Consider the following 15575-nt stretch of genomic DNA (forward strand, 5'->3'; position numbering starts at 1 on the left):
GATAATTGCGTCGTTGGGAGAGGCGCCCCTAATTAAAGTTCCTGAGCACCGTGAAAAACGACACTGCCCCTCTAATCATCTGCAAACAGAAGAGCGACAATTATCATTCGACCAATCGCATTAAAATTAAGTAGGACTCACGTTTCCGAAGGACTCGATGTTGAGCTTGATCTGTCCACCGGCCAGCAGTTGATACGGTATCTGCGACCTCCTCAACAGAGCGAGCAGGAGAGTGTCGATCCTGAACCTGTCGCGCCTCAACGGTGGCACAAAGTACGCCGCGTCAGCCACACCTGCGCTCTTTTTTTTTTCAATTGCACATTTACGTTTTAGTTGATATTTCGTCTTTTTTATTCGCCCCTCGTTTCTCACCTCTTGAAGCAACAGGTCGGGCGGGTACTGGCAAACAAACAGCTGGGTCGCCAAGATGAACAGCACCGGGGCGAACTTGAATTTCTCGGCAAAGGGCATGCTCTGGGTGGAAAAAAAATGTTAACGATTATTCGCACACTTGTCTCGCGCTTCGGGTTGTGTACAGCGAGCACACGCACGCACCCCAGCCAGTAGTATACCGATGAGGGAGAGGTTGTAGGTGGTGCTGATGAGCTCGACCATGAAAATCTCGCTGGACAGGGTGGCTATTTCCCCGCAAAACCTTGAAAACGAAAAACAACCCAGTCCTCTTTTGGGCACAATGAAGACTTGGCCCCAACCAGTAACTCACCCGATGATCTCGCAATGGTAGGCCACGCAATTTTTGACGTGATCCCTGATGTCTTTGGCGTTGTTCTCGAGCTCGTCCGGCTGGCTCTCGTCGATCATCCGAGCGACGCGCTCCAACTGCACTTGGATCAGCCGAAAGTGACCGCAGGCGATCATTATGAGGAAAGCCACGGCCATGTCCACGCAGATGCTCGTCTGCGTGACCGTGAGGAGGCACACTATCTGCGCGCCCAGTAGGATCTCGTACTGGGGGCTGCTCTGTTTTTTGCATTGACAAATCACAGGTGTGCTTTTTTTACAAGATTAATCCAGAAATCGGAGAATCAAGACTTGGAAAGATATTCACTGCTAACTTGGGATTAATGAAAAATGATGTGTTGTAGTGCAACCAGTGCGCGAAATCAGTTTAATAGTCTTGTCTTGTCTCGAAGGTTTCGAGGGACATTTTTTTTTTTTTTTCACCCCCTGAGTCTCGAGCTTTTTTTTCTTTAGCATCAGGTTTCGTTTGGTAAGTAAACTAAGGGGTGGGAATCAAAATTATGCTGGAATTTTTATTTGGTACTTCTCCCACGTCTGGAGACTTTTTAATTATTTTTATCAGTCGTTTTTATTATTAGTATATGCACATTGGTTTTTACTGTTTGCATAGGGTATAAATTACTCTCTTGCAATTAAATGGTAAAAATATGGTTGCCAAAAGTAAAAGAGCAAAAAACAAAAAAACGACGGAGAAATAATACCAATTTACCATTATGGCACAGTTATTTTTTATAACTTTGTTTTTTTCCTCAGTGCAAGATTTTGACGACAACGCGATTGTGAGAATCGCCAACTTTTCGCACTAGTTACTTACCGTCAAATTTCGCCAGCCATTAATTGACTGTCAATATGAACTTTGAAGTCTTTAAAGGACTTTTCAAGCGATCGAAAGATTAAAAAAAACTCATTCGTTAATTTCGGATGAATTTAAAGGATGACATTTATGTACTAGGTCAAGGCTCATCTATATAAGCGCACAAAAGAAAACAACAACTTTTAATCAAAAATGAAAAAACAAGGGGAGGAAACCCTTTGGCGCCTTCAAAGAAATTGTTTTACCTCGGACCAATCGAAAATTATTCAAAAAAAAAGAAAAAACCGTCACGCACTCATTCACCTGGACATCGACGTAAAAGGGATAGGGCAGCACTCGATGGACCGTAGCGTTGCTCGACCCCGCCGTCCATTGAGGCAACTGGCTCGACAACACGTACAGGGTTATCGTCGTCAGGATGATACCAGAGTAGCAAACGCTCAACCTGCTGGCTTTGCGCACAAACCGGCACACGTGGATCTTCTCTTCGCTCGTCACCCCCAGCCAGAGACCCTCGACGTACCTGCAGGACAATTCTTTTTTTATTTTTTCTCTCTGTTAATATAGGTGTACTATATATGTTTCCCGGGCGCGTTTACTCGAGCATCCGGCCGAGCTTGTCCCTCCGGCTGAGGATGTAGACGAAGCGCAGGTGGAAGCCGACGAAGGAAAAAAGCTCGGAGGTGATCCCGGGATTGAAGCGCGTGTCGAGGCAGTCCTGGACGAAGGTGTAGATGTAGACGCTGCTGACCGCGGCGAAGGCCAGGTTCACGTAGACGCTCGTGGCGAGGGGATTCAAGGCGCCGGTCTCAGGGGCCACGAGACCGGCGAATACTAAAATACGCATCTGGACTCGGTGGACGTGCCGGTAAAACCTCGAGGTCTCCTCCATCGAGAACACGTTGGGTCGACTGAACAATGTTTCTTTTGTCGATCGATCCAAGCTTTGCTCTGTGGTCGGGATGGATAGAGGGGTTTTTTAATTGCAGGGCTGAAGTTTTGTGGTTTTACGGAGAAGGCCAGTGTGGGTGGGTTGCGCTTTCAAGTTGTCACGTTAATCGATCTGCCTGTACCTATCGCGTTGTCGTAAGTTGCTGAAAGATTTGGGTGGCAAATGAATTTTTTAAATTAGTTGGCTATGGTAACTTATCTTTTTTTTATTATTATTATTTATGTGATGCGTAACAAGCTTCTATTGTTTCGTGACACGAAGAACTACGATTTTTTTTCATACCTCTACTCAATGAATAAGTTGGCTAATCGATTTTTGCATCAGTTATTGTTCGTTATGTGTTAGGCGATGAGTAATGATCACTTGTAATGGATGGATGATGTTACGCGCCATTGAAAAGTAATTACACTCAATAATAAACAGCCAACAACGCGTGTTCACGTAGATGATGTAAAACAGTGAATATTTTGTTTAAAATTCATTGGCTACTAAAATTACTACGCTCGTCCTGTTGTTTACGATGCTCGAAAGCTTGTACTATTTCATGCTTCGGAGAACCGTGAAAAAAGATACGGCGCTCGTGATCATCTGAAAAATAGAAAATCGTTTACGTTTGTTATTTTTCACATCAAGTGGGTTTTTAGGCACGACCAATTTATTGAATTTTTTTGTCAGAGAAAAAAGTATGACCACTTGTAAATCGTCTATTTTCAATACAAAAAACATTTTGAACTTAACATGAGGGTTGTCTGAGTTGGTCGTCACGTGGTGTAAGTATGTACGTGTGAACGTTAGTTAAGTTAAGTTTTTTTGATTAACTCAAATAATTAGTATCTAAAAAAGCTTTAATTTCGTAGGTAACTTGAAATTCTATAGGCAGAATTTTTACTGTAGCACTGTAAGAAGAAAAAACAATTTTTTGGGCTCCGAGTTTAACACATACACTTAACACATTTGTATTCAGAGACAAAGTTGTCGCAATAAAATACACTTTTTTTGCAATGCAGATGATCTTTGATGCAAAATATGATGCAAAAAAATAATTTTTTTTACGTGAACAAAAAAAATTCGAATACTACAACAAAGTACTGAGTACAAAAGTTGTACAACTCATGGTAATCAATCTTTTTTTCAGTAATTTTTTCTCTATAGTTAGTAGACGAAATACTAAGTACAAAAATTGTAGCTATTATGAACTTTACACTTTTTTGTATTGACTATTTTCGTCCATGCTGCGGTCCCAATATTTTACACAATAAAAATTAGTTTAGAATAGCCGACGAATAAGTTAATGTTCTCATATTTTACTTGCGAACAAAATGTTTAGTGCAAAACTCATAGATCTTATTGAAACACACTTTTTTTGTTTTAATTATTTTCGTGTATATGGTTTTTTTAAAGACAAGATACAACAAAAACATTTGGAAGTGGCTACCAAATTGTTTTGTACAATGTTACTTGATTATTTGACATTTGGTGGTGACAAAACATAAAATTCACTTGGATATATGATATGAAACTATGAGAATGATCTCCAACCGCAAATCCTATAACAACACTTTCTGCAAAATGATTCATATCATCTCGGGTGGCAAGAACGTGATCTGTAAATTCTTCACTTTTTACCTCACCCGTGATGACTAGTGATTTTACGTATAGGTAATTGTACTGTTTTCCTAAAAGCATATACCTAAGGTTATTCGAGTAAAGCAGTCGTGCCCAAATATCATATTTAGATTTTGAAGTATCAATTTGAGAAGGAAAAGTTAAAAAAAAAAAAAAAAAGATAAAGGATACATTATCACCGAGTGCGTGTGCATAAATGACGTACAGAAGAAAAACATTCCATCGATAGGTTGACATAGCCAGCAACAGTCAATTGAATGGGTCGCTGTGATCTCATCATCACTATGTTCAGGAGTTTTGAAATTTCTTTGTCGTTTTGGTCCGTCGTTGTGAGAAAATATACACTCTTGTCTAGAGCACCACTCTGAATACGTCACAATGTCAAACAATTTTTTTTTTAATTTATTTTTCATTATTTTCATTATCATTACTTCGGTGGCCAAAACGTCTGGAGCCCAATTGCACGCAAATAATTGCACAACGTAGATTATCAACACGGTCGCTCCCTTGTACTTATCTGGATCTGTCTGTACGTGCAAACAATCATTAGTAGGTACTGTCGATATTATCTTTCTACATCATTAATTTCATGCTCACACCCCAACTATTTTCAATCCAATCAACGACATGGTGTACGTCGTACAAATCAGCAGGACCATAAACAACGGACTCGTTATTCCGCTCATCCTTTCACAAAATCTAAATAAACAACCAGAATAGAAATTCAAAAAATTCAAAAAAAAAAAAATAAATAACTGAAAGAAAAGAAAGTACTCACTCAATGATTCTCTGATGGCACTGCGTCACATTAATAATCTCCTTGTACACCAATGGCCCATTGGCATGTCCTTCGCAGCGTTTGGCAATGCTTGAAAATCTAGTTCCCAGAATGTTAGAGTAACCACTGACAAACATGATGAGAAAAAGTACTGTGGTGTCAATACCCGACGCAGCCACGCAGATGCCTATCAGACCGATCGTCTGCATAAAAAATGAAATTTCGTAACCAGGCGATGCTGTCACTTCGCCGTAAAAAGGGAAGGGTAGCAAACGAATGTCGTTGAGCAAAAATCGTATCAGATCGGGGACTACGTACAACAGTACATGTCCCGCACATACTGAAAGATAATACCTGGTGACCTGGGCACTCCTATTGACGAAGCTTCTGCGTTGTTTATTAATATCATGCGTCAATGGGAAAAAATAATCTACAATATGCAAAGTTAAAAAAGTGTTACCTGAGAAGACACTTCTCTTGGTCGGTAAGCTCGAGCCAAAGTTTACGAGCTTCATTCAGCAACTTTTCCAATCTCTTACGGTTTGCGTAGGTAATAAGAAAACGCAAGTGCACCCCGCACAAGCCAACACATTCGGCGACAACTTGGACATCGGCTCGTCCAGTTGAAATTAAACTCCTCGCTATACAACATGTGTACATACTCGTCGCTAAAATGTTGCAGCTGTACATGAAGAGACACAATAGACGACTTGGCCAGAAGTTCGGGGATCGGGAGTCGAACGCCACGAGGCCGAGTAGTCGCAGCAGCACCAAGTGCACCCAAGCCAGTTCGTTGAACTCTGACCTCTCGAGGTGCCTCTTTGTTTCTTTCATGCTCTTTTTTTCCTTTTTTTCCTTTTTTTCCTTTTTTTTTCGGTAGTCGCCGGATCAGCTTTAGCCTATACTTTCCGGGGAAATATAACGTCTTTGCGCGACGCGGGTATCGGGCTTCCTTTGTTCGAATCGAAGAAAACGGGAGCTATTAAGTGTAATCATCTTATACGTATATCTTATGCGCGCACGCAGTGAATCTTACCTACTCGAGGTAATTACATACCAAGACATTATTTTTGTCCATCGAATGTGCTGCCTGGAGGGGGGGTCGGTCGTTGTTTTGCGGGTGTACCAGACAAGTAGTCGGTTCTCCATCGAAGTTCGGCGTGGGTCTTGGCTGATTTTTCCGTTTGTTTGTACTTTTTAAATTGTACAGAAAAAAAATGCCCAAAGTCTGCAGCCTTGGTGAAATAACAACTGTACCATAATTATTTGTGTGTTTTGTCAAAATAGTGATTTGGGATGATGAACCCTAAAACAATGGACACTCGTCACATCTTGGAAAGTATCGTTTTTGACTAGATATTGGATTTATATATGTATAATAAATGAGAGGAACAAAAAATGGCATTAGCCAGAATCAACCAGAAGTCACGTATCCGTGAGTACTACTAACCAGGTTGAACGCTGCTCAACTTTGGCACAATATGCTGAGATTTGGGTTTTTTGACAACCTGCCAACTTGTCTGGTCAGTCAACTATACTATGGCGATGACATAAATTGTCATAAAAGTGATTTATGTTCGTCAAGTTTTTTCTATTATTTTTAAGTACTACTTTTGCAAGTGGCACTTCTTCACCCTCTCTCTTTATTTTAATTGACACTTATTGTAAGAAAATTAGTGATTCCACGTTGAGTGCACTTAGTGATTCTACAAAATGACGTTAGGATTCGACAAGCCTACTATTAGTATTTTCAAAACAATTTGACAACTTTTTCCGAAGTGTACTTTATACCTACGTGTCCCGTTGTGTATTATATAGTTTTTTGATTTTTAATAAATTGAATTTTACTATTGCTTATTGCTTTATTAGTGTTGCCATCTTTTGCTAAAAAAAAAGAAAAAAAAAAGTTTTATGTGTCTAACTTGTCATGTACCGCTATTTGGTTTATACTAATCGCCATTTTGATTCCTCGTGTGGAGAAACATTTGTAATGGACGAAAAATCACATGCTGGCATAGTAACATAATACAAATATGTTTTTTGAAGTTTAGAATCGGAGCAGAGTGTAATCTGGTAAAGGTGTCTGTCTGCGTGTATAAACTCGGACGTGTGTGATTGGTTTGTTTGCCTTTCAGATTTGATCAATCTAAAAAAATAATCTTTTTTTTCCTTTTTAATTATTTAGGTTTTAGAAAATTGATTGCTTGCAAACCTAAAATATTATTGTGAGGTTTTGAAAAATAAAAACAAAAATTTAAATTACAATTTATTACTATAAGTGCAAGTGAGTGTCGCTGTTAAAATGTATATGTACGTATATGGTTATAACTTCAATTTTGTTTACTGTTTTATGCAATCCTTTGTTTTTTTTATTTTTATACTTATCGTCTCGTGGACAAAAATTTTCATTTTCTGGATTTTTTTCAATAACACTTAGTATCGATTGCTTGAAATGGCTTTTTTTACATAATTTATAATGAAGAAGCTGTTAGAGCATTAAATTTTCCATAAATGATAGTTATATGAGAATAAGTGATAATTTTTGTGAGTGTGTATTGGTGTAAGAATATGTACTCATACAACCATCAAAATCAAAGGATTCTCTTGACAAATTTTTATAAATCTAAGTTTATTATTTTTGTATTAGAATATTTTACACTCAAGTATGAAAAAATTTTGATTTATTTTAGTGGTTGATTTTTAATTCAAATTTTGTCGATTAAAAAAACAGTTTTTGAAATAATATATTTTGAAAATTTCTATTTTATATGTGACTATTCAATATTTTGTTTCTAAATATGCGTGTAATTGTTGTTATTAAAAATGAAGTCTGAAAAAAATCATAAATATGCACTTAAGTTTATCGTTTTCTGCTTTTCAAGTTCTTATTGGGAACTTAAGGTTCAGAGCTTTTCAAGCTAATAAAAGGTTTTTTTCAACAATTTTACGAATGGAATATCTGGTGTTGACTAGTCATTGAAGTTTTACCACTTTTAGTACTTTTTTTCAGATAATATATACTATACAAAATTAATTTAATCACCTCATTTAAGGCTACACATTATGTTGTGTGGCCAAAAGCTAAAACGTCTGGATAAAATTCAAGAAATAACAGTTACAAGAATCTGAGTCTCTTGAGAACATTTTTCTCCTATTAAGTTTTTCCCTGCAAAGCAAGCATGATCTGAAGCAAATGCTGAAGAAGATAAATAAAAATCCTTTACATTGATATTATCAAAAAACGGATTACGTAAAAATTGGAAAAATATTTGTAGAACACGAAATCAGATTGGAATCAAAATATTTATGCTTTTTATTATTAATACTACATTATACTAGTTAATAATTCATAGAACTGTAAAGAGAAATTCACACTTCAAGATCTACTTGTTTTATAAGACTATTTCATACGGCGGAGAACTGTAAAAAAGGATACGACACTTGTGATCATCTGAAAAACGTAACATTTTTACGTATACATACATAAGTGTGTATATGTATAGTATATTTGAATATGAATGTTATAATAAGTAATTTTACTTACGGAACCGAAACATTCCATTGAGAGATTTATGTATCCTCCAGCTGTTAGTTGAACGGAACGCTGTGCTCTCATCATCAAAATGTTAATTAATTTTGAAATTTTTTTATCTTCTTTGCCCGTTGAAGTAATGAAATATGCACTTTCCGCCAGTTCTGTACTCTAAACAATCAGTAATACCAATTGATTTTTCATAATTCGATGGACTACTCATCTTCATTTCGTGAAGTTATAATTGATAAATAATCAATAGCCAAGAAATTAATTTTTTATCAAGACCTAAATTAATGAATAATTGAAATATTTTTTTCTCAGTCTCTTGAAAGTTTACTTTTTAATATTCTTTGAGCTCGTTATATAATATTTACATATATGTATAAAAAAATTTTAAACATAAAAAATATTTATGAAAACTGCAATTTATCAAGATTTACTGGGATGAAGAAAAAATCGAGACTTTCTATCATCATTCTAAGAATGAAAGGCTTGTGAATATGCACCGCTGTTTTTCAAATAACCATTTCAATATTTTTCTAAAACTATAGTATTGTCAATGATACAGAAATTCTGATCGTTTATTTACACGACATTTTAACATTTCGAATTTTATGCAATAGAGCATCTTATAGTCTGATAACAATATAGTCATAGTACTAATATCAAAAACACCAAAATTTCACGTATCAATAACTAACGTTATCTATTGAAAATCGAAAATCAGACTATTAACCTGAAAAAGTACACTTCAAGATAAAATATGAACTAGACGTGTACCTCATCAGATTTGAGAAATAACGTTAAAAGTAAAATCAAACTGTTATAAAATTAACGCATATTCATGACAGTTGTGGAAGAAAACAAATTATACCAGTTTTCTGTTTTTACTGTAATGAAAACGTTGAAATAATAAAGTATATATTGTTAATAATTTTTCAACGACAGGCATTTCTATAAAATTGACGAGCATTACAAACAGTAACATTGACAACAAATACAAAGGAATTATTCGACGTGATTGGTATGATGATGCGATTTTGACTAATTTTTGATCCCTACAACTGTAGTCAAAGTCAAATTGCTATAGTTTTTAAGAACTTTGAACTTTTTAATGTGAGATGTATGTTTGGAATCGACAAATGTTATAATTAACATTACCACATAAAAAAGAAAATTTATTTTTAATAAATAAAATGCAAGTGCGCGCCGATTTCCACGAATTTTTTACGCTGAAAGTCATCGCAAAGCTTGAATTGCTTTTGCACAATTTATTTAAAAAAATGAGATATCCCTCTGAAAGCTGTCTAATATTTCATTTTGTAATGCTTTTCTAGGTTAAAAACCCAAAATTTTGATATCTAGTCAAGTATATTAGTTAATCATGTATGAAATTTTGGTGTCTTTATTTTTGATACTTAGTACTATGACCATACTGCAAGATTCTTAAGTTAAAGTTTCGTGCAAATATACTTTCGAAAATTCAGCATCATGATATTGTCATGATATTGTTTAATTTTAAATTTTATATTTTTAAAACATTGCCAGACTTACCTCAGTAACCAGAATATCAGGTGCCCACTGACAAATAAATAATTGCACAATGTAAATCATTAGAACAGTTACGCACTTGAACTTGTCTGGATCATTCTATAAATATTAATTGTGAAAATGATGATCAGTACTTTGCATGTGAATCCAAAATTTTTTTTATCTCACCCCAACGAGTTTTAATCCAATTAACGACATGTTGTAAGTTGTACCAATTAGCTGCACCATGAACAAAGTATTTGTTATTTCGTTTAGCTTTTTGCAAAATCTGTAGAAAAAGTTAATGAATTTATTAATCATGTTCATACATAATATATATTAATATATCAATCATTCAGTCGTAGATTTATTTTTTAGTTTCGTACTCTAGTAAAAAGTAATTATAACACATATTAGTTAAAAAACTATAGTTTTACGTTGAAAAGTTTTTTTTTCATCGATGATCTTTTAAAAACGAAATGGGAAAACTAATAAGGTACAACAAGGCCTTTTAAATAGGTAATTTCTAAAGTACTGCGAAAAAAATGATGTTCTACAACAAAAAGTTACACAGAAAAGTTATAGATCCCAAAAAAATATTTTTATTGTATTCTACATTTTTTTTTACTATCCGCGCACGACACAGAACAAATGGCTAAATTTATTCAAAACATTAGGTCTTGCATGTCAGGCACGCCCTGTACACGGATTGTCAAAGCAAAAACTAACGTAGTATTTTGTCATTACTTTCAACAAAATAGTGTTCTGGACATTTTAAAACGATTTTTTTTTTTTTTTTCTGTATTAGGACCACAGTGCAACAGAGAATAACTAACATAAAAAAGTGTATTTTAATATGATCTACAATTTTTGTATTTAATATTTTTTCTACAAATGTAATGTAAAAACGTTAGATGCTGTGAACCGAGTTTTTGGCCTTTTTCAAACGGTTTTGACCTTTTATAGTATTAAGACGGTACTAAAAAAAAAAAAAAAAAAAAAAATTACTGAACAAAAAAGTTTTATTATATCGAGCTGTACAACTTTTGTGTCTGATACTTTGTTGTAAGACTTTAATATCTTAACAATACTTAAATATTGTGTAAGGCAAAAACGATTTTTTTGTCGTTTTTGTAACTATTTTACTGTATAGAGCATCTACGCTGCTAGAGTAAAACGTGTAAGACGGAATAGTTGTAAATTTTTTTTTTTTTTTTTTTTTTTTATATTTGTCGTGAGCTTTGAACGAAAATGTGTAAAATGCATGCCTTAAAAGTTATAGCTAAAAAACTGTATTTTCTTCTTCGGAGCACTGTAAGTAGTGAAAGTTTTCGGGTTTTTTCTTTTCAATTTAACTTGTTTAAATTCAAACCATATTTTAGATTTTGAAGTTGAACCCGAAATTGTCTACATAATTTGGTCTAAATCTAATAACAATCACTTGAGTTGATAAAAAATTTTAATCACGTATGTATATATGAGAAAATCCATAAAAATATCCCGTTTTTGTCCCCTATTTTAATAATAAAAAATTTTTTGAGGCACACCTTCGAGATGGGACTTGTTTTGCTCGCAGTATGATGTACAATGAGGAAAAAATTTTGAACACGAGGTTTAGTGAGGGTGACACCCTTTTTCCGTGATATACATGTTAAAATTATATCCATATATTATATGATATGTATAGATACACTAATAGCATGGAAATCGTAGAAAAAAGGTGTCACTCTCACTAAACCTCGTGTTCAAAATTTTTTCCTTATAGTAAATCACACTACGAGTAAAATGAGCTGTATATCGAAGGAGTGCCTCGAAAAATTTTTTTTATTAAATAAATTGGGGAGACAAAATCGGGATATTTTTTGTGGATTTCCTCATATTATACATCCGTACGCGTACATCATGAGACCTACTCAGACCATCCTCATATCGGGTTCAAAATTTATATTACGTAGTAAACATAGATGAATTATATAAATGGTTCCAAAGGCTCTTTTTTACCTAAACTTTTTTATCTAAAAGAGTAGGAAGAATTTCAAGTATAAGCGTATGACAAAATGTTGAATAATAGATTGTAATTAAAAAAAAATACATTAGCATAGCTGTGTAGTAGTTTTTTACAATGTTGTCTTTTTTTCTACAAAGCCAAAATTATTAAAAAGAGCGAAATAATTTTTCTACGACATTAAACTTTTTTTTATGAAGTATATCAGAAAACTTTTTCAAGTATAAAAGTATAATACTTCAATAAAATAAACTACTTCACACTAAACCCTTTTATCTGGAGGATACATTAGTGAGTACGTAATGAAAAAATCGTATGAAAATAAGAAAACTTAAAAAGAAATATTACTGGTGTATTTAGCTCTAACTAATTATATTTCTATTATTCAATCTAATTAAAAAAGTTTTGACATATTGAGCTTTAAAAATACAATTTGTACTCTTCTTACACCTTTTCTTTTTCTTACTTTTTCATTTATAATTAAAACAATTTGATAGACATGAATACAAAGTTGTAAACACAACATCCTCTGAAGAATAGTCCAAGGTTTTGCGTAGCAGTGCCTATCGTAGCACAGGCACAAATTTATTTAAATTAATTTTGAAGATATGAAAATAGTTAGGAAAAAATGTCGATGATAAAAAAAATTATGTTCGAAGATCTATCTACATATGTCTCTTTAAATCAAACTTTCAAACACTTATATTTCTTTGTATTATTTCCTAGAACTATATATTTTTGGCCTTATGGCGGGGAAAAATGGCTCCTAATTCGTAACAGTTGGAAAAAAAATTTAAGAGTACTTACTAAAAAATCACTTGAAAAGTTATGACAAACTTCTATTACATAAACTGAGTACAAGATTTTAAAAAAGACAGGACTCATATATGAAAAAAAAAAATCAGCCAAGGAACAACTAAGTTGAATTTTTCTCTAATCATGTCCAACATTGGTATTTAAGATCTACGTGCTTTTTAATTTAGCTACATGTTGAATAATAATTTTAGATTACAACGAAAAATAAGTCCCAACGCAACAGTTACTACTTGCCGTGTTCACATACAAGTTACTTAACAAAAAAATATTTTTATTCGAGGTGTACCACACTTTTTATGTTTGGTATTCGTTCCACACCTTCCATAGACCACATTACTGGTGGTGGAAACTTTACTTTTGGTAATAAAAATATGACACTAATGTACTGCAATCGTATATACTTACTCGATGACTTTCTGATGGCACTGCGTCACTTGAACCATTTCCTTGTACATCAATGGCCCATTGTCATGTCCTTCGCAGCGTTTGGCAATGCTTGAAAATCTGGTCCTTAAAACTCTGAAGTAACCACTGGCAAACATGATGAGAAAAAGTACTGTGGTATCGACACCCGACGCAGCCACGCAGATGCCCGTCATACCGATCGTCTGCATAAAAAATGAAATTTCGTAACCAGGCGATGCTGTCACTTCGCCGTAAAAAGCGTAGGGTAACAAACAATTGTCCTCGTAAAAATACTGCATGAGACTAAAGGACACATAGAACAGCACCATCACTGCATGGCCCAAGATGTAGAATGTGGTGATTCGACTGCTCTTCTTCACAAAACCCCTATATTGATCATCGTTATTATTAGAATTATTATGGCACTACATCAAATTCATACGATCTCTTACTTGATGATTAACTTTTCGTTGTCGGTGAGTTCGAGCCAAAATCCATGAGCTTCGCTCATCAGTTCCGCGATTTTTTTACGATTAATATACGCGATGGTAAAGCGCAAGTGCACCCCGCACAAGCCAACACATTCGGCGACAACTTGGACATCGGCTCGTCCAGTTGAAATTAAACTCCTCGCTATACAACATGTGTACATACTCGTCACTAAAATGTTGCAACTGTACATGAAGAGACACAATAGACGACTTGGCCAGAAGTTCGGGGATCGGGAGTCGAACGCCACGAGGCCGAGTAGTCGCAGCAGCACCAAGTGCACCCAAACCAGTTCGTTGAACTCTGACCTCTCGAGGTGCCTCTTTGTTTCTTTCATGCTCTTTTTTTCCTTTTTTTCCTTTTTTTCCTTTTTTTCCTTTTTTTTTCGGTAGTCGCCGGATCAGCTTTAGCCTATACTTTCCGGGGAAATATAACGTCTTTGCGCGACGCGGGTATCGGGCTTCCTTTGTTCGAATCGAAGAAAACGGGAGCTATTAAGTGTAATCATCTTATACGTATATCTTATGCGCGCACGCAGTGAATCTTACCTACTCGAGGTAATTACATACCAAGACATTATTTTTGTCCATCGAATGTGCTGCCTGGAGGGGGGGTCGGTCGTTGTTTTGCGGGTGTACCAGACAAGTAGTCGGTTCTCCATCGAAGTTCGGTGTGGGTCTTGGCTGATCTTCACGTTTGTTTGTACTTTTTAAATTTCATACGCAAAAATATTTAGTGACTTCTGGTGTACTGCAGTGTATCAATAACGTTACCAAAATTGTTTGATGGTCATTGAAAAGTGCCAGCCGCAAGGTGCGACAGGGAAGGCAGAGTGTGTTGAGTACAGTACACTAAACTTACTCGTCCACCAGGGTTGTATCTTTTCGTCGTAAGAAGACAAATTAAGAGTGTTAATCTGCTATGATTACAGAGAGACAACATTTTTTTTAGGAGTAGAGGCGTAGATTTTTGGATGAAAAGCCTTGGACGGTTTTTATAACTGAATTTCTGACATCCAATATTTCGTAATGGATTTCTCCCTCAGAATTTTCTTTATTTTACAGGTACTTTTAAAACTCTAATTGATAAGACAATATAATTTGAATAAAAAGAAAAAAAAAAGGACTAGCCATTCCGATACTTCGGCAGGAAGTGTTGGCCTTAATCGAAGAGGAGTTGATACCACAAACAACAAAGTCTTTACAGAGAAACTGTACTACGAATTAATACTAACGTTCCAGTGGAAAGTCAAGGTATATGTTAACCAAATTTAAGCTTTATCAGGTGACAAATACTTCAAATTGTCTAAGAGTTTATAACACGTATAATATATTAAATTTACATTTTTTGAAGATGAAGTAGCAATCATATGAATAATTACATTTTTTTCTCTGGTAATACCTCAGTAAAATCCCGTGAAGGAAATTGTAAAGAAATCTGTTTTGTATCAATCAGCTCCCTGTATTTTCTGAGCTCTTTCACCACATTGTATTTCTGGAGCAACCATTTTTTTTTTAGTCGGTTAAGGTAAATCAAGAGAGTGGCGATGTATCAAGTTGGGGATATACCCTGCTACGAGATTTTAAGTTTAACTCGCTGGTATTCGCATTATTGGTGAGAAACTATTATCAATAAGTCATAAACGGTTCTGTACTTGATTTTTCGATATTTGACGAGCACCTGTGTTACTTCGAAATATAATGTACATAATTGCTTCCATCGAGAAAAGGGTGTGACAAATTAATTTTATTGGAACATCATCGCGCCATCATGTGAGTTACAACTGTATATTTTTTATATTTTCGTGTAGAAACGGTATGGACGAAAACAATAAACACAAAAAAGTGTATTTCAATCAAATCT

The 15575-nt window shown here is 34.9% G+C and overlaps 2 protein-coding genes across 2 annotated transcripts; both read right to left on the minus strand.

Moving 5' to 3' along the window:
• Nucleotides 1–28: 28 nt before the first annotated feature.
• Nucleotides 29–2468, minus strand: LOC106643823 (odorant receptor 10-like). Its single transcript, XM_014359101.2, has 7 exons — nt 2176–2468; nt 1880–2099; nt 725–981; nt 556–655; nt 373–474; nt 142–300; nt 29–79 (listed from the first exon to the last, which is right to left on the minus strand). Exons 1-7 carry the CDS (start codon nt 2466–2468, stop codon nt 29–31), a joined length of 1182 nt encoding a protein of 393 aa, XP_014214587.2.
• A 597-nt stretch (nt 2469–3065) lies between these two features.
• LOC111643356 (odorant receptor 13a-like) lies at nt 3066–13734 on the minus strand. Its single transcript, XM_089595486.1, has 6 exons — nt 13676–13734; nt 13224–13610; nt 10187–10286; nt 10022–10117; nt 8477–8635; nt 3066–3116 (listed from the first exon to the last, which is right to left on the minus strand). The coding sequence occupies exons 1-6, from the start codon at nt 13732–13734 to the stop codon at nt 3066–3068; spliced, it is 852 nt and encodes a 283-aa protein (XP_089451612.1).
• Nucleotides 13735–15575: the final 1841 nt, after the last annotated feature.

Source organism: Copidosoma floridanum, unplaced genomic scaffold, assembly GCF_036245765.1.
Source record: "Copidosoma floridanum isolate Cflo_tuat_1 unplaced genomic scaffold, Cflo_Japanese_pri ptg000025l, whole genome shotgun sequence".
NCBI classification, from domain to species: domain Eukaryota; kingdom Metazoa; phylum Arthropoda; class Insecta; order Hymenoptera; family Encyrtidae; genus Copidosoma; species Copidosoma floridanum.

Coding starts and splice junctions, on each gene's coding strand:
- LOC106643823 (XM_014359101.2), bottom strand. CDS start 2,468: ATGGAGGAGACCTCGAGGTTTTACCGGCACGTCCACCGAGTCCAGATG. Junction 982..1,879: donor CCTTTTACGTCGATGTCCAG/GTGAATGAGTGC, acceptor TGCAAAAAACAG/AGCAGCCCCCAGTACGAGAT. Junction 475..555: donor TCGGTATACTACTGGCTGGG/GTGCGTGCGTGT, acceptor TTTTCCACCCAG/AGCATGCCCTTTGCCGAGAA.
- LOC111643356 (XM_089595486.1), bottom strand. CDS start 13,734: ATGAGCGAAGCTCATGGATTTTGGCTCGAACTCACCGACAACGAAAAG. Junction 13,611..13,675: donor AACGAAAAGTTAATCATCAA/GTAAGAGATCGT, acceptor TGATCAATATAG/GGGTTTTGTGAAGAAGAGCA. Junction 10,118..10,186: donor TTGGATTAAAACTCGTTGGG/GTGAGATAAAAA, acceptor TAATATTTATAG/AATGATCCAGACAAGTTCAA.